Source organism: Colossoma macropomum, unplaced genomic scaffold (assembly GCF_904425465.1).
Source record: "Colossoma macropomum unplaced genomic scaffold, Colossoma_macropomum, whole genome shotgun sequence".
NCBI lineage: Eukaryota > Metazoa > Chordata > Actinopteri > Characiformes > Serrasalmidae > Colossoma > Colossoma macropomum.
This window is the reverse complement of record NW_023494794.1, coordinates 18,558,028-18,581,814: the sequence shown is the minus strand read 5'-3', so window position 1 is coordinate 18,581,814 and position 23,787 is coordinate 18,558,028. Positions and strand designations below refer to the sequence as shown.

Here is a 23,787-nt window from a genome sequence, read left to right as displayed (position 1 = left end):
ATTGAAGGAGAGTCGCAGGCAGGGTCGTCTACACGGCTATCGGGGGCTACATCTCCGCGCCATTCAAAGAGGACATGAAGTTTCACAGACAATGAGAATAATAATCAAAATGATCGATCCATAAAGAGACAGGAGTGAGCGGAACTCCGGCGTGCCAGTACAGCAACCGAGACCCCCTACAGCCCCCCTACAGTTAGCCCACTTTATCCTCGAAATATTACGGTTTTTTTTCAAAATATTACAACTTTTTGTCTCGAAATATTACGACTTTTTTCTCGAAATATTACGACTTCATTCTCGAAGTGTACTATTTTTATTTTTATTAACAGTGGCCCTAAAATGCCGTCGTATAATGCCACCTAAAACTTCAGGGAAAAGCTTTAGTTGGGAGGAGACAGCTAGCTGTGCGTTGTTAGTTTAATGCTGCGTTCATGACGACTGGAACTTGGAACTCAGACTTTTCCAACTCAGAATCTCTTCCTATCTACTTCAAAGGGTTCACTGTTTGAGGTCAGAAAAAAATGGAGGCTGACAGTAAGCTAGCACATAAAACGCTCTTACAAGCATTTACAGGTGAATTAAAGACCTGTTTGGTTAGTGCTTTGTTTGCTTTAAATGTAGATGCAGGCCAAGGCAATTCACCATTGATCTAGTGTGAAGAAATGATACGAAAGTGTACAGTTTACACTGAAGAGCTTAAACTTACAATTATTTGCATATCCCCATGTGCTTATCGAATAGCATGCTATACCCAAACAGGAAACCGATATGATGTTGACAGAAAGTTGAGAAGCTTCAACTTTCCAAGAGGGAATTATGTGTTCCCAGTTCCCACTTGATCACAGGTGTAGCATCAGATGGAAAGGATGGAAAAGTTAAAATGGCATTAGGGTGCAAAAATGAAAGAGTGGACAGATAAAGAACGGCTAGATTTGATAATATGTTGGAGAATTTAGTGTAAATTTCTGTTAAATATGTTTTCTGACACTAAAAAATGAATAAACAAAAGGGTGGTCTCTTTTACACAATACCGTATGTGTTGACACAGACATGTTTGTTTATCTGAAACTTAGAAGGTTAATTGTTATCATTTTCACAAACTCTCTTTCGAACCATAACACCAAACTGGTCTGATGATTTTAAGCAAGTATCTGCTGTTGCTGTGGTGATTTGAATATTATTGTGTATCCCTGCTTTTTGAGGATCTTATTGGGACTGGTCACTAATAATCAATGCCAAGCAGGCAAGCACTGATCATTTTTGCAGGTAGACGATGCTGTTTATCTCATATTCTTGTGTAATAAAAGAATCCCTGTTTAGTCCGAAATGATTAATGTGATGGTTGTGAGCTACTTTAATTCTCCTTACTAAGCACCACACCAGTCTTCACGTTTTCTGAACAAAGTACACAATGTGACATTTACTTGCTGAAAAATATCTGGAAGTAAAACTCCAGGGTATTCATGGTGCTTCTGAGTCATAAATAGAAGACAGGAAGTGGAGCCAAGAAATACTCAGTTCAGACAGTCATACTGAGCAAGAAAGTACATAAAAGTGTGCACTAACTAGTCATTTACACAGCTCAGTGTACTTAGAGGGGCATCCTGGCCTAAAACTAACATTTAAAGTGTTGTTTGTCATGTAATATTCAGCAGTGCAGCATTGCATCTGTCGGCCTCGTCAGTTTAACAGAACCCACCATTTTATATTATGTTTTCCTTCATCAGTATTCTCTCACTACAATAGCCAGTATGAATCAAGCAAATACATCGTACAATCATTGGGAATCTCAAAAGGATGATAAAGAAATCTTGACTGCTAGCACAGCAACTGATGGTATGGAAGCCCATTCCTGCCACGTAAAAGAAAAGAAACCCTGCACCTAATTGTTTTTCTATTCTTAATCAAGTGCTATGCCATTATTCTGAGAAACTAAGTCATTACTTTAAAATACTTTCGCATTGTTTTGAAATACTATCTTATTATTTTGAGATACTAAGCCATTATTTTAAAATACTATCTCATTATTTTTAGTTTCTAAACCATTATTTTTAAATATTATCTCATTATTTTGAGTTCCTAAGTCTTTATTTTGAAATATTATCTCATTGTTTTGAGATACTAAACCATTATTTTGAAATACTATCTCATTATTTTGAGTTCCTAAGTCATTATTTTAAAAATACTGTCTCATTATTTTGTGATACTAAGCAATCATTTTGAAATACTCTCATTCCTTTGAGTTCCTAAGTCATTATTTTGAAATATTATCTAATTATTTTGTGATACTAAGCAATTATTTTAAAATACTATCTCATTCCCTTGAGTTCCTAAGTCATTATTTTGAAATATTGTCTAATTACTTTGAGTTCCTAAGTCATTATTTTGAAATATTTTCTTGTTATTTTGAGTTCCTAAGTCATTACTTTGAAATAGTATCTAATTATTTTGCATTCCCGGGTCATTATTTTGAAATACTATTTGATTTTTTTGAATTCCTGAGTCATTATTTTGAAATATTATTTCAATATTTTGAATTCGTAAGCTATTATTTTGAAATACTATCTCATTATTTTGCATTCCTGAGTCATTATTTTGAAATGCTGTCATTATTTTGAATTCCTAAGCCAATATTATGAAATACTATCTCATTATTTTGAGTTCCTAAGCCAATATTATGAAATACTATCTTATTATTTTTAGATACTAAGTCGTTATTTTGAGATGTCTAATGTCTAACAAAAAGTAAATACCTTAAAATAGCTAGATGGTATCTCAAAATAATCACTAAGTATCTTAAAATAATGAAATAGTATCACAAAATGATGGCATTGCAATTTACTTAATGACAAAAAAATAATTAGGTGCTGGATTTTTTTTTAAGTAGAGGGAATAGGCTTCCATATGACGGAGAGGCTAATAAACACAGACATTATAAACCTACAGAGTCAGAATTGTTCACAGTGGTGGTAATTGAAACCAGACGTCTGAAGAGCCCCCCTCCCAGAAAGTTATTGTATGGAACGGTTATAAATACACTGCCTGATGTCTGGGAGGCTGTTTTATAATAGTTTTGTGATAAAACATTTGGTCTAAAACGTATTGTAATCAATTTATTTTAATCAGTTCATAGTGGATGGATGCATGAAGGGTGCTCTTAGGCTAAATAGCCAGCAAAGGAAACTTTTTTTTAGATTGACCGATATTTTACCCTCCTCAACGTTACATAAAAACTCAAAAGACAAGCGTAGGTTCACTGCTGGTTTTGGATAGTAAATAAAATTGCATTTTAGACAACTGGACCCCTGGTTCCTATCACCACCACTGTAAAGAAATCTGAGTCTGTAGGTTTCTCTGCAAATGAACCATTTCGCATCAAACCACTCTGAATGACTCTGATTATTTCTCAACCACTGAATTATACAAAAACTTTGAAAAAGCGGTGGATTTCCCCTTTAACTAGAGAGTGCTTTTAGGTCCCTCTGCCCGCATGGAAAAAACTCTCTCAACCCTCCGTGTAGCTCCGCCCTCTACGAGCTGATTGGTCAGAGGCGACTCGTTGCTGAGACGCCAGAGCGTTGCTAAGCTAAGGACTCCACAGTCAGTGGGGCAAAGTAGGAAACCTCTGTTTCGCCTGTTCTAATAGTTTTTTTCTTAACCTGTTCATCTTATAATACGTACGAAATAATCAACCTCAACCGTATTTTTACCAATTAAGTACTCAACACTACTCGAGTGATATATCATAAACCACAAATGAAACGGTATCCTTCGTTTCAAGAAAAATATCGAAGCGGGTGTCTCTTTTCACCGCTACGAAGTTGCTAGGCGCTGTTTGTTTTTGTTCCCGAACTGAAAGGACTGAACTTTTTGAAAAAGTTTTCTCGGTTTGACGTTAATAGCTTTAATACTCTCCCTACATCAGCTTAACCTGGAGAACATTCCGTCCGTTGTCCAGTGTCGTCCTCCTTTGCCCAGGACGGATACACGCAAGTTTAAAGTTGTCGGAAAGCAGACATGACATATCGAGTAGTGTGGCTGGCTGGCTAACGTTAGCCAGCTAGGGTAATTAGCTTAGCCACCTAGCTAGAAGCCTTTTTAGTGAGTCATGTTCTGTCAGATGGCTTCAGTGTGTCGCCTCAGTTGGCGAGAAATCAGATTATGAACAGAAAACTTCGTAAATGAAGGTTTAACGGCGCTTGGTCATGTTTAGACCCTTAAACTGAATAGCCAGGTTAAATTAGTTTAAATAAACAGCTGGCTAAGTTACCCGAAACACCTCACTTTACAGAGAGACTAGGTTATGGTGGTCTCTCCGAAGATGGAGCAGTATCATGTATTGGAGATGATAGGAGAAGGGTCATTCGGGCGAGTGTACAAAGGTCGCAGAAAGTTCAGTGGACAGGTTTGTACCACAGGCTACAACTTGTCAGAGCGCTTTCTACCTTATGTTTTACGAGGCTGAAGTTGCCTTCCTGTTCGCCAGCTACTTGTTCTAATTTTTCCCGTTCCACCTTAAATGGTGCAGCAGTTGCATTATGGCGCTTGACGTCGTCTGAGGCGCCAGAATGTACCTGCAGCACCGTTTAAGGTGGAACGGGAATGTTAGAACAAGAAGCTGACTTGAGCTTCGTAGCTGTATGTATGTTTTACAATTTACTGGAAATGGCCGTTATTTTCTTTTCCAGGTCGTAGCTCTCAAGTTCATCCCCAAAGTTGGGCGCTCGGACAAAGAGTTGCGGAGCTTGAAGAGAGAGATTGAGATCATGCGAGGCCTCAGGCATCCCAATATAGTTCTGCTGCTGGACAGCTTTGAGACAGAGAGGGAGGTATGACCAGCTCGGGCTCTCCTCAGGGTTTCTCATCCATCCATGACAAACACGCTCTGTAGCGTCTTTTTTATTTGCTAGATCATCCAGTATAACGGCTCAAACGAAGAATCGCTGCCAGCGTTATACATATTCACATTCAAATCTTCTGGATTATCATACGGTTAGGCAAAACTTAACGATATTGGCAGCCGAGCGCCTCTTTTAGTCCCAGGGGTCATTTGTTGTAACATACAAAACATACAAAATTATACATTTCTATTCGTTCTGTGTCAGATGTTTCTCAGTGGATGCCAAAATTTCAGAAAAAAACTGAAATACTGATCCTTGGTACTAAAAACAAGAGAAAGCTGCTTTGTAGCTGCTTTGTTAGACTCTAGTGATTCATATACCAAACCTGAAGTACAAAACTTGGGTGTAATCTTAGATTCTGAGCTCTGTTTTAAGGGTGGGCAATAAAACTACATTGTTATTAGAGGTGTGGCACTATGGCAAAAATATAATATTGCGATACTTCAGGAACTTTACACAATATGCTATGTCACAATATTTATTTTTACAGACATCTGATCAGTTGGAACTGGGAAAAAAGAACTAATAATGCTACATTTTAAAAATACAATCAAAACTGTGAACACAATGATATTCAATATTTGGTGTACTGTGTTGCACTAAATCCAGTTAAACGGGACTGATTTTACACTCTTTATAATGAAGCAGGCAGTTGGTCAGATAATATCCATGATTTGTTCAGAAAAGCATATTGTTTTGTATTGTGACAATAAATATTATTATTGTGATAATGTCGTATTGCCCAGCCTTAATCGTTATCATCAAAAATTCTGCCACATTATAATATAAAAAGCTTTTCTGGTCATGTGGTGGATATCGTAGGTACTTGTAGAACACTGACCAACTACATGTTTCGTTACAAAGAGAACAAAATTAACCCTGTTTAACTGGATTTAGGCCAACACGGTATGCCAATTATTGAGTAAAATCACTGTATTCTGTTTTTTGATAGTATTTTTAAAATGGTTATTTTTTTCTCTGTTCTAAGTGATCAGATCACATTATTTATTGTGAAAACGTCCTGAAGTATCACAATATTATATTTTTGCCCTATTACCCACCAGTAGTGGCTCTGCCGATTGTACTTTGACTGTCCCAACTTATTAAATCTCAACAAAACTAAATATCCTGGTGCCGATTTTGTGTTATAAAAATGTCTTGAAGTGTTGTGATGTGATATTTTTGTCATATTGCCAACCCCTACACCAGACACTGAAGTAGCTTTTCATTCATTTGAGAAATATTGCAAAAATTTGGCCTTTTCTATCTCAGAGCGACGCAGAGATGCTTGTCCATGCATTTGTTACAAGCAGAGTTGATCACTGTAATGCTCTTCTTACTGGCCTTCATAAGAAAACAATACACCATCATACAAAATGCAGCAGCACAGATCCTAACCTTGATGACCTTACAGCACCCGAATGTCCAAATGTCTGTTTATCTTCCAACATGTAATCTTAGATCTGCAGATACTGACCTTCTGCAAACACCTTCTGTAAAATATAGAAAACATGGAGAGGCCTCGTTCAGTTACTACTAAACTGTGGAGCTCAGTTCCACATACAGTCAAGCTCAGTGCAAACATTTGAAAACATACCTCTCTAATTTAGCATTTAATTAAAGTTATTCCCTTCTTTTGGTATTTATCTTTTAATTTGATCTGCCTACCCTATATGATTTTAATTGAATAATCAAAATTTCTTGCTTTACTCTTGCGCTTTATCACCTCTCTTTAAAGCACTTTGAGCAGCCACTGGTATGAAAGTGCGCCATAAATAAAGATTGTTATCATTATTATCATTAAAACTGCAAAATTGCATTAATGAATTTAGCTGCTTTAAGGAGGCAGTGCCAAGCGTCAGTTGGATTAGTAATAAGCCATGCGGCATTGAACTGTGGAGCAGTGGAACTGTGTTCTCTGGGGGACAGAGCTCCACTGAGTACCTTTGGGATGAATTGGAGTGGCGTTTGTGATCCAGAACTAATCATCCAACATCAGTACCTGATCTCATTGATGCTCTTGTGGCCGAATGCAGTCAAATTCCCCAAGTAGTAGAGGCTGTTACTGCAGTGAAGGAAAAGATAAACTCTTAATTAATTCCTGCCTACAAACCTTTGCTCATATAGTGTACCTTTGATTCCATAGCTTGTTGTGCAATGAGGAGCTTTAGGCTTTATATCTTGAGACATTCAAACCTACACTTCACCTCAGGTGTCTTTTCGGGGGGCCTTAGCTAATAGGAAACATTGTGGAAATATTTGCCTTCGGATTTGCAATAACTAGGTCGTTTGTATTGCTCTGGCAGGTGGTGGTTGTGACAGAGTACGCAGAGGGCGAGCTGTTTCAGATCCTCGAGGATGATGGCAGCTTACCTGAGAGCCAGGTACGTAGCTAAAATTGGGGCGTCAAAGGGCAATCTGTATGTCATCCATCTTGACCCGTATTACGATAGCATCAGTGCTGCAATTACAGTACAACAAATGTCATTTTCTCCTAAAATACTCATCTCACCCTCTTGTTTTACATGTCTGCATCTCATATAATACTGAGCATGTCGTTTTGCTGTGCGTAGGTGCGCGAGATAGCTTGCCAGCTGGTATCGGCCTTGTATTACCTCCACTCTAATCGTATATTACACCGCGACATGAAACCACAGAACATCCTTCTGGGCAAAGGAGGAGTAGTGAAGCTCTGTGACTTTGGGTTAGTATTGTGCAATGGGTTACATAAAATTCAAACATATGTTTTATGAAATACAAATGACAACATTGTTTTGAATGGTGACAGATTATTGGACATTTTGTTCTTTTGACTTCTGTTATTTAGATTTTAAATTAAATATTTTTTTTTACCCTTGAGGCCTGTATGCACACATTTTTTTTACCCTTGAGGCCTGTATGCACACAAATAAAACATTGTTTTTGGGTTTAATAACTGTTGTCCAATTACAGCTCACTTAACAGAAAATGTAGGTTCAAATGTGAAATGTCATTCATGACAAGGGTGTACAGTACTGTGCAAAGTTCACAAACCATACTTCATTAATTTAATTTCCAGTTATAACGTCCATTAAGTACAAGTTCATTTTTCAGCACTAGAAAAAATGTTTAACAGAAAATTTCACAGAAACCTCAGAAACTAAATATTATATTATCTTTTTTAGTAATTTGTCTGTCCAGCCTCTACATTTATTACAGCGTCCATTCATTTTCAGGAGACCTGCTTTTAGTTTTTCAAAGAAATATGCAGGGATATTTTTTTTCACACCTCCAAAGTTCAGTCTTAGAAGTTTGTTGTCTTTTCTGCCTCTCACGATCCAAGTAATCCCAAACACATTCAAACATGTTGAGATCTGGGTTCTGTGGTGGTCACTCCAATCTTCGGAGAATGCCAGCAGCTTCTTTGTTTGGTTTGCAATTATTCTTCTTTTTTGTTTATTTCCTTTTCAGTTTTGGTGGTCAGTCTACCAGGTCTTGCATGGTTGTTAGTAGTCCAGTTTTCTCTGTGACTTTTAAGAATTCTTTTTTGGCATGACCCTTCCTCATACACATGGATTATCTTATATATAATTTTCCTCAGAAAGGTCTTCTGGAAAATGAATAACTTGTACTTACTGGCCATTTTGAATGGACATTACTTTTGCACATTACTGTAATTCTGTTTATTATAAAATTCTATTTAAGGAAATGTACTGCACCATTTTGGTACATGAAAGTCCCTTTTACAAAAATACGCCTAATGCACCAAATTAATTTTATTCAATGCTGTTAAAATCAACCTCACCGCGACCCAGAAGGATAAGCGGTTTAGGTGATGTATGTATGTATGTATGTATGTATGTATGTATGTATGTATGTTAAAATCAGATCAAATAAGTAATAATACATTTAATTATAATTTTAACATCCCAGAATCTATGCAGTTGAATCGCCACCTTCAGGTCAGTGTATCACAGTACACTGATGCATTTAACCCATGTTTGGTTACTGTTTTCAGCACCTTGTCTGTTTTTAACTACTTCCAGATTTGCACGTGCCATGAGCGTGTCCACTCTGGTGTTGACGTCCATCAAAGGCACCCCTCTGTACATGTCTCCGGAGCTGGTGGAGGAGAAACCGTATGACCACACGGCTGACCTGTGGTCCCTGGGCTGCATCCTCTATGAGCTCCACACGGGGGCGCCTCCGTTCTACACTAACTCCATCTTCCACCTCGTTCAGCTTATTGTCAAGGACCCTGTCAAGTGGCCAGAGAACATGAGCGAGGGCTGCATGGTACTGAGCCGTTTAGTGCCCACACAATATCTTCCCTCTGTGTGTTACTGAACTGGGTGTAATTTGAGTGTCTAGGTGAAATAAATTGTTAGTGAACAAGGATTAAAAGTCAGTAACCTACGCTTATGTCATGAGTTGTTCATTATGAATACTTTGTGATCTGAGGAAGCTCTTAATTAATGATGTTCTGTGTGTTCTTGTTTTTGATTCCTTTATATTTGACAGAGTTTCCTGAAAGGTCTATTAACTAAAGACCCCCAGAAGAGGCTGGCCTGGCCTGACCTGCTTAAGCATCCTTATGTAGCAGATGGAGTCATAGGTGAGGGTGTTTCATAGCCGTGCCAAGTTGTTTTTCAAACAGATGTGTAACATTTAAATATGTGAATATTTAAGAGAAATTTGACTGATTTAAACTGGTTCAGAATTTCAGCAAAATATAATGACTGAGAGATAAACAGACATTCAGAGTGTTTAATGAAAATAGAAATAGGGCAGGTTCTTTACAGAGGTGCTGATAGGAACCAGGAGTCATGATGTGTACATCCCAAATATAGCCGTTTCATTTACTGTCCAGAATGAACGCTGAACCTGCACATGAATTCTGAGTTTTTGTGTGTAATGTTGATGATGGTGATATATCTTTAAAAATATGTTCTCTTTGGGGGCTAGTATCCCTCACAGTATCCTGCACGTACCTTTCTGCTGTGAATGTATTTAAAAAAGATGTTTTAGGCCAATAGGTTTTCACAAACTATTGTAAAACAAGATCATGGGTTAGCATATTCATAACCATTTTATGTATATTCATAATCATTTCTATAATGCAGCTTTTAGAAGCATTAAAAGCTTCACACGTCTGGTTCCTGTCACCACCACTGTGATACCGTTTCTCTAGAACGGCACATTTCATATCAGTCCACTCTTAAGAACTGTTTACATTTCAACCATTTAATTCATTGGTGGTATTTCTCTTTAATGTAGCTTATTCACTTTAATATTGTTGTCAACAGTATAATTGTAAATTAACATTGAAAAATATTACTATGCTGTTTTTATGTCAGAGATATGCTACACAATTTCTGGGGAAATTGCTATAATGGATTTATATGTTATGAATGGCAGGTTGTAGGAATAATATGGTATGAAAATTTTCCATCTTGATAAGGTATACAGATCGGAATCAGACCATTTTTGCTGCAAACATGAAAACCACAGTTGGCAAATTTATTCATTTTATTTTAATGTGTTGCAATTTTATAACTGCAAGTGAGTGCTTTTGAGCTGTATTTGAATGCTGCTGCTACACCTATGTTAATATTAAATAATAATATTATATTATTAACATACAATAATTATGTATGAATCATTGTACTGAATAAGTAAATGCTTCATACTTTCAAAGTAGCATTTAATATGATTCATGTTATTTAGAGAAGTGGGCAATATGGCAGAAATATGATGATGTGATACTTAAAGAAATTTTCAAGATGCACGATATGTCACGAAATTTATTACTTACATTCAATAAGTTGAAACAGACAAAAAAAGAACAAGTACAGCCATATTTAAAAATACTTTAGAAAACTATGAGTACAGTGATTTGTATTCAATGTTTCACATCCTGAGCTGCACTAAATCCAGTTGAACAGGACTAATGATGCTGTTTGCTATGAAACATGCTGTTGGTCAGTGTTAAGTCCTTATGATAACCATGATGTGGTCAGAAAAGCACGTTGTCACATATTGTAATGTAATTTATCCTGATAATGCTAAATATCATCTTATTTAACTAGGCAACTGTTTTTTCATTTAGGAATTTAAAATGCCAGTTCAACCCAGAACAAATAATGTCATATGGATCATTTTACTGAAAACCCATTTTGGACTGTTAACTGATTTAGACTAATCCTTTTACTGTGAATGATCCTGTGTGTTAATTGCATGTATTTTATTACAGTAAATTATTGAACATTCCATTTTGTCACTACCAAAACAATCATAACAGCAGTAGTGACTGTTTTGGTAGCAGTTTTAGCTCATTTTGAGCAGAACTCTAAAACACTAGCCAGTACCTGACTAACAAACCCAGCTTTCAGCAGTTGTGCACACATAAATCATAGTTTCTTATTAAAACTCAAAGTTTACTTAACATTTGTTTTTGGTTGTGACAATTCTTGATGTTACACACTGATTTTCAGACATTAAGACATATTTACCTCAGAACAATGGGATCTAACTGCTCACCATGTAGCTGTGAAGGACAGGGATGCAGTCTCACTTCCTGCTCTAAAATGCAGGGTGTGTTTAAAATAAGGCTCCGCCTATGAACTAAAACTCTTGGACAGTATTTTTGAATGAAGATTTTTATTAAAAAAATTAAACTCATGAGAAAATCTTATAATCTTATAAATCGTATTTATAAATCTTATATTTGTGTATATATAAAAATGTGCATTTGTAGTTTTTGCTGTAGGACTGCATTTTGAACTAATTCAGTAGAATAATTCAATTTTGTTTTGCAACTTCGGCTAATAAAAAGTGCCTTAATGTGTTAGTGTGTTTTATGTGTTCATTTAGCCCATGTAGCGTGATCTTCACCAAAATTGGCTTAAAAAATCCACCATCAGCCAGTTTTTCTGTAATAAAATTAGAAGCAGAATTGGACCTAAAACGTTATGATCAGTGCACCCCTAAGTAAAATATCAATGACTGATATCATCACATTTTCTGTATTATTATGGTGTTGTGGTAGATACACAAGAAATGTTCATAAGGTGCTAAATCACATTGAAATTATTTCACCAAATTACACAGATGGACACTTCAGTGGTGTGTGTTGAAACTGTAGCGGTAGGAAGTAGTAGCAGACTTTCATGCTGACTTTTTAAAAATTCACTAATTTTACACGATTTTCGGAATTTTTCAAATTTGATTTGTGATAATCATTGAGTTTTGTAAAACACTATCATTAAAACCATTAACTGTGCCATAGTAGTTTGTGATTGATTGTATTAATCACGGTGTCTGATTGGACAGTGTTATCAGACGAAGGGTCCAGCAGTCCCCTGACTGTAACGCCCAGTCCAGACGTACAGGCTTTAAAGCAACAGCAGGCCGTGGCGAAATCAGTGCCCCGCAGTGGAGAGGGCAAGCTACTGCGCAGAGCCAAAGAGCAGCGAGATAAGGGGCGCAGGAACAGACAGGTAAGCTTACTGACCACACCTGCGGTCACTAGAGAACATAAGCTAATGAGAACGGATGGATAAGTTTACTAACCCCACCTGTGGTCACCAGAAAACATACGCTTTTGTAGAAGTCTATACAGCTATGGAAATCGATCTGTATGTCTGCTTAGGGCAGTCAAATTGTGATCATACATTTGTATGCCAAAGTTTAAGCGCCCTTATCAAATTATCTTTATTATATGTGGTGCAAGCATAGAACATGTCTAAGCAGAGGTGAAAACATGTTAAATATTTTGGTATCCAGGACCTCACAGAGAACGGGAAGGCAGTTTGTAGCAGCCAGCCTCGCTCCAAAACTGCCCCGGCTGGAGAGGCCCCCACCAGCGGCCGTTCATTGGGCAGCACCTTTACAGTGTGTCGAAATTCAGCTCATCCAGCAGCCAATCAGCATCAAGCAAATGACATTGGTGTTGCCAGGTAGTGTCTGTGCTCAGAATTCGAATGTGTTTTAAAGAAAGAAGAAAACCCACTTCAAAAAGTACATTTAACTTCAAACAGATACACTGCAGATATTTATTTTTCCACCATGAAAGTAGAAATAAAGTGTTAAAGATCTGTTGCAGAGATTAGAGTGTAGCGCAAATCTAAATATCTAAATGTTCAGCCAAGCAGCTTTAAAATACAGATTGATGCAGGTCGTGCTGTTTTTCCTCCTGCGTCTCCAGGGTGCGCTCGGCTTCATGTAAAGGCCCTATCAGCATGGACTATGAGAGAGAGTTCCCTTCAGTGGAGGTGGGACCCAGACAGTTGTTGAGACGTTCTGGACCTGGACACTCCGGCCTGGCATCTGTTAGGATGGACAGTGATGTTAGTAATCATGAATTTCATTTTGTTTCATTAAAATTAAAAGTTTATGGCTGGGCTCCAGGATAAAATAAAAGAAAATACAATTTTAAAATTCATAAAGTTTTTATGAAGTATCTCTGAAATGACATCTTGACAGGAGAAGCCAAATATAGTCTTTACTTGTAATGTGAGTTAATATAAAGAGATTTCTTTCTAAGCAGTTTTGGAGCATTTCTATCGGTCCATTCATCATGACATTTTCACATAATGTTAAGGGCAGCCGCTGTGCTCAAATGATTGTGGATTAATAAAATGGAAAAAATGGAGATACAAGTCCTTTTTGGGTTTTTTTTGCACAGCTACGATATGAAGACTCATTTTCTTCATGCTAGAGAGGATAGAGAATGTAATTTGCTTGCCCTGATGTCTCTCTAACCTAAATCTGCTGTGAAATCTGTTGCGTACTGCCAAAACAAATCACATTCGCAAATAAAGATGGCAACCAACATAAAAAAAAAAAAAATACATATATGGATCATTCTGCTGAACTAGTTCAAAGTCAGAGTTCACAAACACATTTTGGACTTTAACTGACTTGGACTTTAGACTAAAATCCCTTAGACTAAAATCCTTTATATATCTTAATTATGTTTATTTTATCACAATAAATGATTAAACATTCCATTTTGTCACTACCGAAACTCCTGTCCATGACTAGCAAACACAGCTTTTAACATATGATAGTTTTTTTTTTTTTAAAAAAAACACAGAAAAGTTTACCTAATTGCAGAAAGTATGAAAATTCTTAAGGTTACCTGCTGATGTTCAGACTTTAGGACCCGTTAAGAATCGGATCTAATTGCTCACCATGTGGCTCTGAGGAGAGGCATGAATAAATATTTTTTAATGAAATTGAGGTTTTTTTAAAAGGTTTTTTATGTTAAACTAATGATAAACCTAAGTCTTCCAACTTCAATTTAAAAGACATTGATAATATCTTAAAACATATAGACAAAGGGTTTGGAACAGCTACTTCCCAATAGAGAGTACCTTATATATGATGATTTTGTATATATTCAGCTCTTAACTCGATTAATGTCTTAGGTTTAAATAGATCATAATATAATTATTGGAAATGTCTGATGGCGGAATACTAATATTGGTTTTTATATTTCTTTTTATTACTTTGGAGGTGCACTTTGAACTTATTCAGGAGAATTGCACACACATATATATAAAATTGCTTTCATATTAAAACAATAAGGGTAGGCAATATGATGATCTTTTATCATTATTATGATAATTTATGGCAAAATATGCTTTTGCATAAGAGCACTGATGAAATGCTTGCTTCGTTACAAAACGGCTTAAATAATCCTATTCAACTGGGTTTAGTGCAATAAGTAAGTAATCACTGAATAAAGTGTATTGTATTTGTTTTCAGTAGTGTTTTGTAAAATGTGGTGCTTTTTTTGTCCATTCCAACTTCAGAAAAACTAAATATTGTTATGTATATCGTATATCGCAGCTGTAGTAATGTGGTGGTATATTTTTGGTATTTTGGCTTTTTTTTTGTTTTAAAACAAATTAACAGTGCCAGCTGCTCTTTCCATTGTGGGAACATTTAATGACTAGTGGACCAATGAAAATAGTCCAATACGTCCTCTATAAAGTTGCTATTTCAGAGAAACAAGGTTTTGTTTGGTTATTGACAATAGGTTACATTACGTACACATCAGTTGGTGTATTGGGATCATTTGCAGCGAGCAAGACAATGGCTTCCTTACTTAGAACACATCCTTTTGCACTTTACCCAGGAGCAAGATGCTGACAGCGATGAAGAATGGCAGCGATTGGCTGAAGTGACAGATTGGGCCAATCATATGTCTGTCCCTGTGGACCCTCCCATCCATCAGAAGCTGAAGAGCAAGCTCCTCAGATCCAAGGACCAGGCAAACTCAAACTACTCTGTATATTTCAATTAAAGCTGAGTCTATAACAAGATAATGTTAGTTAAGATTAATTATCGTCACGGTCTTTGCTGTGAACTCTGTGCTGCAGCTGTAGTCGCCTCGAGCCAAAGTCATGTGCCATAACTGGTAAGAATGCAGTGTTAAATGTGTGAACACTTCTCTTCCTCCACAGATCCTGAGAGAGACACTGGAAGAGCCGTCCAGCATTGTTCACGTTTTAAAGATCCTCAGTAACATCACCCTGACCTCTGATCCTGCTGATTCCAGGAGAGTTTGTGAAGAGCTGGAGCTGCCACAGTTTTTATTTAGTTTGATTGAGGAGATGCATAGCAGTCCTGAAGTAATGAAGGTAGTGAAACACAAAATGACATACATGTATGTATATATATGTTAGAATTTTGTATATATGTACATAAAATCACAAAATCATGTCATTTTTAATTATAACTTATTCAATGCCAGCTGAACACTGTAAGCTAAAGGTACTTCAAGCAGTATTATTCAATATTTCACGGGTTTGAGAACAGCAAGACGTTATTAAAACATATACAGTAGTTACTTATTTTTACTTATTTCTTAATGTGTTATCTGCCATTATATTTGACCTTTTTAAATATGAGGTATTCTTGATATTAATCTCATCATAACTTTATTTTCAGGATAGAAATGTTTCCTTAATCATTATCATCTACAGCTCTGTGCATCATTCAAAAATGTCTTCATTTTACAGCTTCCTAAAAAGTAGCTAATATCTTGTGAAGTTGTAGAGTAGTAGCATCATAATATGGACTGCCAGCAGATTACTTTTATTTCATGGAAAAAGTCATTTTGGAGCATTTCTACTGGTCCATTAACCATGAAATGTTCACCTAATGTAAAGGGTAAAGTCGGTGTTATGTAGTAGTGTGTGCGGGTGTGTGTGCATAAATATATATATTAGTATATATTTGTATGTGTGTGTGTGTGTGTGTGTGTATATATACACATATATAAGTTTGTATGCCCCAAGTTATGTCAACACACCTATTGGGAACAGTTTGTCCCCTATTCAGAAAATGATTAGATTATCTTTTGCCATTTATGTTCTGCCAAAATTTCGTGATTAATTGACGAGTAGAAGTGGTGCAGAATTGCTTGGAATAAATAATATGCTCATTTTCTTCTATTAAAAGTTAAATATATATATATATCCTTAGTTATAATTTGCTTTGAACAGCTCTAGTTGGTGTTGATATATTTACTGTTTTGTTTTCAGGGGCTATTTTATTGACATTAATTAGACTGAGTTGTTTGACGGTGGTTTACTTCGGGGAGGAGGGACAAAAAAAAACATTCTTCCAAAAATCTCTTGCATATAGTTTCAAAACACTGCGACAAAGTCTGGTAACAAATTGGATGTCAAATTGCAATTTGTAACCTCATGGGGCAAAACATTTTCACAAATATGATGCAACGATGAAAAATATTCTTCTGATTGTTATCTTGAGTATTAATCCCGAGTAGAGTGACTAGTCCTTCTTCCTAATTTGGTGTGACTGTAGAAGCCGTGGAGTGAGAGGATCGTGGGAGAGCTGATGGCTGTTCTTCTGACGAGCTGGGAGAAGAACCCTGAGTGGATAATAAAGGAGAAGAGGTCTGAATGATTTGATGATTTTATCTACTTTCACCAACTATTCTATTCTTTTAGCTTCAGTAACCTAAAGCGTTGTTTTCCGTTTTTATTTTACTTTAATTGGATGACATGAAATCAGACTGTATTGCTGTTCAAAAGGTTTTTGGTTCCTTTTTTTCTTTGTAAAAACGGTTGTTCCTGATACTATTTTTTCATTTGGACAGATGGTTAAGATTAGTTAGATTATTTTTTTAATTTGCTATCTTTATAAATAATTACTTCTTCCACCAGAGCTGAGGATCTATGCCAGCTGTTCATGTCAGTATTCCTCCGTCCTGACCCAAACTGTTTGGCAGTAAGTCCCTCTCATGAAAACACTTTTCACTGTATATACTAGAACTGCACACATGTATACAGACAGTACTGTGCAACAGTTGTTAGACATCTGAGAAAATAATGTGTAAAATCGTTTGGTCAGTAAGTAGTTATTTTCTACTAACAGAATAAATACAAATAAAGTATTTACAGGTACCTAGTAACTAGGTAATACTAGGTACTACCTATTGACAAGTACCTAGTTCAACTAATTAGTGCTTCATTAAATTAAATCAGATGAGCTGCTGATGCAAGTTAACAAATTCATACAATATCTGGGATGCCCCGAGAGTCTGAGAGTTGTGTTTTTAAGAACTTATGTTCGTCTGACTGTTTTTTCAACCAATAACTTTAAAAAAATGCAAGTTTTAATGTATTAATATTTAGTTGGATTAATATTAATGGTATATAACAGATGTACATAAATTCTTCAGAGCAATTCCATTTTTTACATACACACACACAAGAATGTGTGTGTGTGTGTGTGTATCTTTTTGAGAGAGGACAAAATCAAGCTCCACTCTTGGTTCAGATTTGAAAAAATTCTAGAGGTGTTTCTGTCCGTCCTTTCACTGTGAGAAGACAACTCGACACTATGAATCTGAAAGGATGTGTAGCTGTCAAGAAGCTGTTACTGAGTAAAAAGAAACAGACAAAAAAGGGCCAAAAAGACAAAAAAACTACACTAGAATACCAACACTGGACGTCTGAGATATGGAGTGAGATCCCCATAGTATTAATAGGGATCTAATTAATCTACATCTGTAGTTGAACTGAAAGAAAGTTTCCTGAAAATAATGGAAGCTGTAATAAAGGTAAAAGGTACAAGGCTTTTTGTCACTGAATGTTTTATTACTGTGTGATTCCTGAAAAGAATCCATTATATGTCATCAAACAAACAACAAAATAATGCAGGCCAGTCTTTAGCCATGTCCACCACTTTCACCAGTATGCTTTTACTATTGTGAGACATATCACAATCAGATATGCAGCCATATAACCTCTCCATGGCATTTTGTCCATATTGTGCAGTTATAGTGTATATATCGTTGTTTTTTCTTTTGTAAATATTATTGACAATTACTAACATTACTGTTAATCAGTGCATTGTTATGTTTCTCTTTCCAGCCACTAGCAGCTGCCGTTGTTAGCCTTTTTGCCCACCATGGAGTCTGTGTAAAAGTGCGGCTGGACAGACTGACGTCTCTTCTGGATTGTCTACTGTCAGGCCCAGAGGAGGTACAGGCATTTTAAATCACATGTTGGGAATTAACGCCATCTATGCAGTCATGTTTGCATACGTTTTCGTGAGTCCTGAGTGTCGCTGATGTTGTTGTTTTCTATCTCTAAGTCTTATCACCCCTTACCTGCTGGCTGGGGCATGTGCGATGGTGTCCTTGCATTAATTCTCTACTGTCTCACTGAGGTAATGCCACACATAATATTTTCTCCCAGTATGTGCTTTTGACATCGTGTCATATAATTGTTACAATTATTATTTTCTCTAACTGCAGAGTGAAAGCTGTGCCCTCTCTGATTGTCTGAACTTCGAACTTTGGTGCCACCTATGGACTAAAGTTGGCACCACACTACAAAACACAACATCCAAAACTGAATCTCTCTCCACTACTGGTAAAAAATAAAAACAAAACTTCATTCACATTTCATTCTATTAAGATTGAAAAATGAATGCATTTGTACAACTGTATAAAATGAACAGCATTGCAGTTGAAGTCTGTTGTTTTTGGTTCTTCTAGGTCTCTACATCTTCTTGTCTCTTGCTCTGTTTGCCTTCTCCAATGAGCCTTATGACTGTGTGGCGCTTTTTTTTGACGACGACAAAAACCTCACTCGAACTCTGAGCCTTCTGTTGACTACTGACAGGTCAGCTGATCTCCGAACTGTGTTTACCTGTTACAGTATGATAAGCACAATTTCCTTCAGAGCTAGAGATTACTCCGGCTCTGGTTAATTCTTAATTGTGAATCACCTCTGTGTCCTCATTTTCAGAAGCTCGACAGAGCTGAAAAGGGGTCTCTTGTGGGGCAGCTCTGATATGAGCAGCCTATCCGTGATGAGCTGCCACCTACTCTGCTTTCCGTTTGCTTTGGAACTGCCCCAAGAGAAAATGACGGAAATTCTCCACTCATATCAAAGCCTGAATGTAGTGACAGGTTTAGTTCAGGCAAGTAAATACTCACTCCCACTCTAAGGATTTATTAAAGAATTGCATACAGTATGCAGTACAAGATACAGTAGTAGGGGTGTAAAGCTCTGACATCACAACAATTCCATTTGAGTGGGACCGTTCAGAAAAACATTCAGTGCGTCCATGAAATCTCAAATTTCTGCACAACTCATGATTTACCATAATTTTTAATAATACACTGAATACACAAATGTGACTGGATGAACACACAATTTGAATCTGCATGGAAATGGCACAAAATTTTATTTGCCCATAAAATGAGTGCATATTGTATTGAATATTATTACAATTGATTTCAAAGTATTCTAACATTTCATTATTGATGTGCAGTACTGTGCAAACATTAGAGATCACCTTTCATTTTATGTATTTCCAGGCATAAAGTATTCATCTGTTAGCATCTGGGAAAAAAAACACAAACAAACACATATTAAACAAAAACATAAATGTAACAGTTTTAGTTTTGCAGCAATTTGATAAAAAAAAAATATTCTTTTTTTTTCCTAGTAATGTATTGTGCTGCTAAAGGCAAATGGTGGTCACAACAAATACTAATGTAGGAATCCTGTTCCATGACACATTTTGCAGTTTCAGTAAAGCTTTTCAGTAAAAAATATATTTTTTGTTCAGTGTATATTTAACAGAAAATTACACAGAAGCCTTGACAACTAAATAGAATATCAAATTTTATCCACGCTTTGCCTTTATAAAATCTTTCATTCTTTTCAAGACTTTTAAAAGAAATCTGCGGGGATATTTTTTCCACACCTCCAAAATTCAATCGTAAAAGTTGTATTTTCTGCCTCTCACGATCCAAGTTATCCCTTTCAGTGATGCTGAGGTCTGGACTCATTTTTCAGTCTTGACACATCTTTTCAGAATCTTCTCATTCTCGTGGAAGGATGGATGAAAACATCTGTGAATATTTTCAGATCTGAAGCAAGTGTAGAGTTTGATTTTCTCCTGTCTCTCAAAGATGAAAGCTTTCAGTACTGTTTATCTGAAGGAGACAGTTTTGGTGGTCTACCAGGTCTAGCACAGTTGCTTGGAGTCCTATTTTCTCTGTATCTTTTAATCATTTTTTAACTCAAGTTTGGGAAAGTTTTTTTCACTTATTTTCTTTTTACTTTCCCCTTCCTTTAGCAAGCTGATTATCTTATATCTAATATTCTTAAAAATAACTCCTGAAAAGTGAGTAACTTGTTTAGTGGCCATTTTGACTGGAAATCAAATAAATGAAGGGTGGTCTCTGACTTTTGCACGGTACTGTAGTCCAGTCTTAAGATTGATGCATCACTAAACAGTAAGGTGTTTTTCTCACCTTGTTTTCTCAAAATTTTCCTGATGTTCATGCATGTGTTTGCTTCTTCCAGGTGATACAGACCCTGCCTCTGGCTCTTTTGGAACTTCCTCTTTCTTTGTTATGTCGTCTTTGCCTCTCCTCCCCTCAGGGTGCTGTTCCTAGCTTCACCAAGGCAGCTCGGGCCTCTGGCTTTCTCCCCCAGAGTGCAGAGGCAGAGCAAATCCTAAAATCATCTTAACCGGTCTGGAAGCACAGCAGAGCAACCAAGAAACAATGGCATCCAACACAAGAATGTCTTCGACCTGAGCAGAGGCGATGGAGATTGCCATCCTAAGAGAGGCATAGACATGATTAGAGGGAGCAAAGATAAATCTAGGGGCACGAGGGATCCTCCCAAAGTGCAGTCCCAGCTGTCTAAAAGCAAGTGTGCTTTTGGGAAGTTGAGGGAAAGAGGAGAGCAACCAAAGACCAAGCAAGATCATAAAATTCTCAGCGTGGAACATCTTCAGGATAGCATGGACCAACACAGCTGCAATGTGGACGAGCTTGTAGACAGCTTAGAGCTTCATGAAGGCTTTTCACACCTCAAACATCTCCCAACCCAGCACAAGAGCAGTGTAAGCTGGCTCATAGACAGCCTAGAGCAGCCTAGGAAGAGTCTGGACCATGGTAGAGGAGATGGGGGTTTGTCTTAGGGTGTCAGAAGTCAAAGGTCAGTCTCCTGAGCCTGCAGTTAGGACAGCAAGTTCTCTGCTGTCCATGCTGTTGCAGAGTGATTCCTTATGTGGATGTGCCATGCAGCTTCTCACCCTGCTGTCTCAGACGGCTTGTTGTCCAGCTGCCTTCGCTCTACCTGTAGACCCAGCCCTGCTGAGAATAGCCCTCAGTCACTGTGACGACGGGGTCCGAGCTGCAGCCTGCAGTCTTCTTGCTCAACTAGAGCCACACTGGGGCCATTATTCCACCAATGGAATGAAGGCAAGCCCCAACTGGACCACAGAACCAGCCCTGTTCCAGGACCTTCTAAGCTGCCTGACTGACCCTGCGCCATCTGTACGCAGAGTTGCTTGCAAGGCTGCAGAGAGGTGGCTAAGCCTGATGGGACAGACAGAATTCAAGGGTCTTCCCAAAAGAGACCAGCACTTGCAGGAAGGTCCCGGGACCAAAAAGAGGACAGCTTGTGTCCCGGCTGGAAAAGGCAGAGGTAAGAGGAGTGTGGAAGTAGAGGGGATTAGACAAGGGGGAACAGGAGATACTGGCTCTTCTTTAAGGCCTGTGGGCCCTTATGTGGAGGGGGAGGAGTGGGTCAAGGTTGCCATGGGAGCGGCTTGTCCCACAGTGTCTCTTCTCTCGGACTCCGACGCTGTCATCCGCCGCCGTGCCTGTGTCATCTTGGGCAACATGGCTGTCGTGGGAGGAGGCGACAGGGCACTGATTAGTGCAGACGCTCCTCGTCAGGTCTTGCGCGTCGCCCGCGGCGACTCCCATCATGCAGTGCGGCGTCAGGCCTTGGCCACCCTGTGTGCGTTTGGTCATCTGGAGACATTGCAGCAGGTGAGAGGAACACAGCTGTCAGGCTTTTCTTCACACCTATTACATTTTTTAATATAAGGAAAAAAGAAGTGCTGGTTTAACCCTTTAAAATTCCAGTCTTATTATTCAGTTAATAAGCCCAAGGCGTGTTATCCAGTCACTACTATAAAGTATTCAGTAATCACTGTGAAACTAAGGTATGTAATTATGTGAGGAATGAGAGAGGAATGGAAGTCTGGGACCGCGGAGCAGTTAATGCATTTTTTATGCGTTGCCCGTATGTGCTAAATGACTTAATAGGCAATAGCAATTAAATACAGAGGCCTATCATGCTGCTAGAGTTTATGGTCAGCGCGGCATGATATTCTTTTGTATTTCTGTGCTAAATGACTTAATAGGCAATAGCAATTAAATACAGAATACTATCACGCTGCTATAGTTTATGGTCAGCGCAGCCCCATAACAATTACGGTTACCCCTGGACCCTTTAACTAAACGAACAGTGTGCAAACACACTTTTGAGCAGCATTGCATCATTCTGACAATTGTGCTAAGGGACTTGGAGAACGACAAGTGAAATACTCCTTACCAGCATGTCTCACGTCCGCATTCTAACTGCTTTCTTCCTCAAGGCTCTGAAGTCCATTGATGCTGGACTTAAACTCCACCACGCATCCCAGGGTTCTTCACTTCCGCGCAATTACAGATGACCTGTCAGCCAACTGGAAGGGCTGAGTGGAGGCAAAACATAACATGGACTCAACAAGGGGATGAATTGTGTGGAATTATTAGTATAATGTTAGTGGAATGTCTGAAGTGTGTTCCAGGGTGGATGTCATTCCGAATGACCTTCATTTCAATGAATGGGTCTGCACTGCACTCTTTTGTTTTGGGTTATTTTTCCCTAGACCTGGACATAGATTAAGCCCAGATTAACTCTTAAACTAAACATTTTCCGTAACTATGTAATTTAGACCAAGACTAGAGACTAGAGCTGTTAAAGTACAGGTTTAGCAGTAACTGGTGTGGAGCTGTTTCTCACTTTTGCACAGAATCTTGGAAGTCTTAGTAAAAGGCTACCTGGAAAAAAGCTGCAGACACTGATATAAAATAGGCACATTTCAGTACGAATTAGTTTTTGGCTGTCCTGCCAGATTTGTCTGAACACACTATAATTGTTCTGTATTTCATTTCATTTTTTTATGATATTGGAATTTTTAAAAGCAAATTTTTGTCCACTTTAATTTATTCAGACTGTGAAAATAAAATTTTGTAAAACTGTACACATTCAAATAAATAATACTTGGAAAGCATGTACTGCATGTGTACATTTATTTAAAGATATTTATTTTGAAAATGTGAAATTTGGCTCTGGAAATTTGACAACAGGCAGGTCACGTTTACGACTTTAAAACCAGTTCATATGCATTTTCTTATTATATATTTAGTCTTAGGTGGAGAAAAATAATTTAATATGTGTATATATATTTAAAGATTCTGTAGGAATATATGTGTGAAGAATTGCGCATTCATGTGTTGTAGTTATTTGTAAAAGGAAACACGTAATTTACTTAT

General features: G+C 37.5%; 1 protein-coding gene across 1 annotated transcript; it reads left to right on the top strand.

Moving 5' to 3' along the window:
- The first annotated feature begins 3,596 nt into the window (after window positions 1–3,596).
- stk36 (serine/threonine kinase 36 (fused homolog, Drosophila)) lies at window positions 3,597–23,525 on the top strand. Its single transcript, XM_036581019.1, has 21 exons — window positions 3,597–4,405; window positions 4,689–4,829; window positions 7,208–7,285; window positions 7,475–7,605; window positions 8,927–9,176; window positions 9,402–9,495; window positions 12,213–12,379; window positions 12,666–12,838; window positions 13,087–13,228; window positions 15,025–15,177; window positions 15,353–15,529; window positions 16,722–16,813; window positions 17,084–17,147; window positions 18,296–18,406; window positions 18,519–18,593; window positions 18,682–18,799; window positions 18,925–19,051; window positions 19,178–19,352; window positions 20,750–20,914; window positions 21,322–22,233; window positions 22,845–23,525. Exons 1-21 carry the CDS (start codon window positions 4,304–4,306, stop codon window positions 22,920–22,922), a joined length of 3,525 nt encoding a protein of 1,174 aa, XP_036436912.1. The 5' UTR covers window positions 3,597–4,303; the 3' UTR covers window positions 22,923–23,525.
- The last annotated feature ends 262 nt before the right edge of the window (window positions 23,526–23,787 follow it).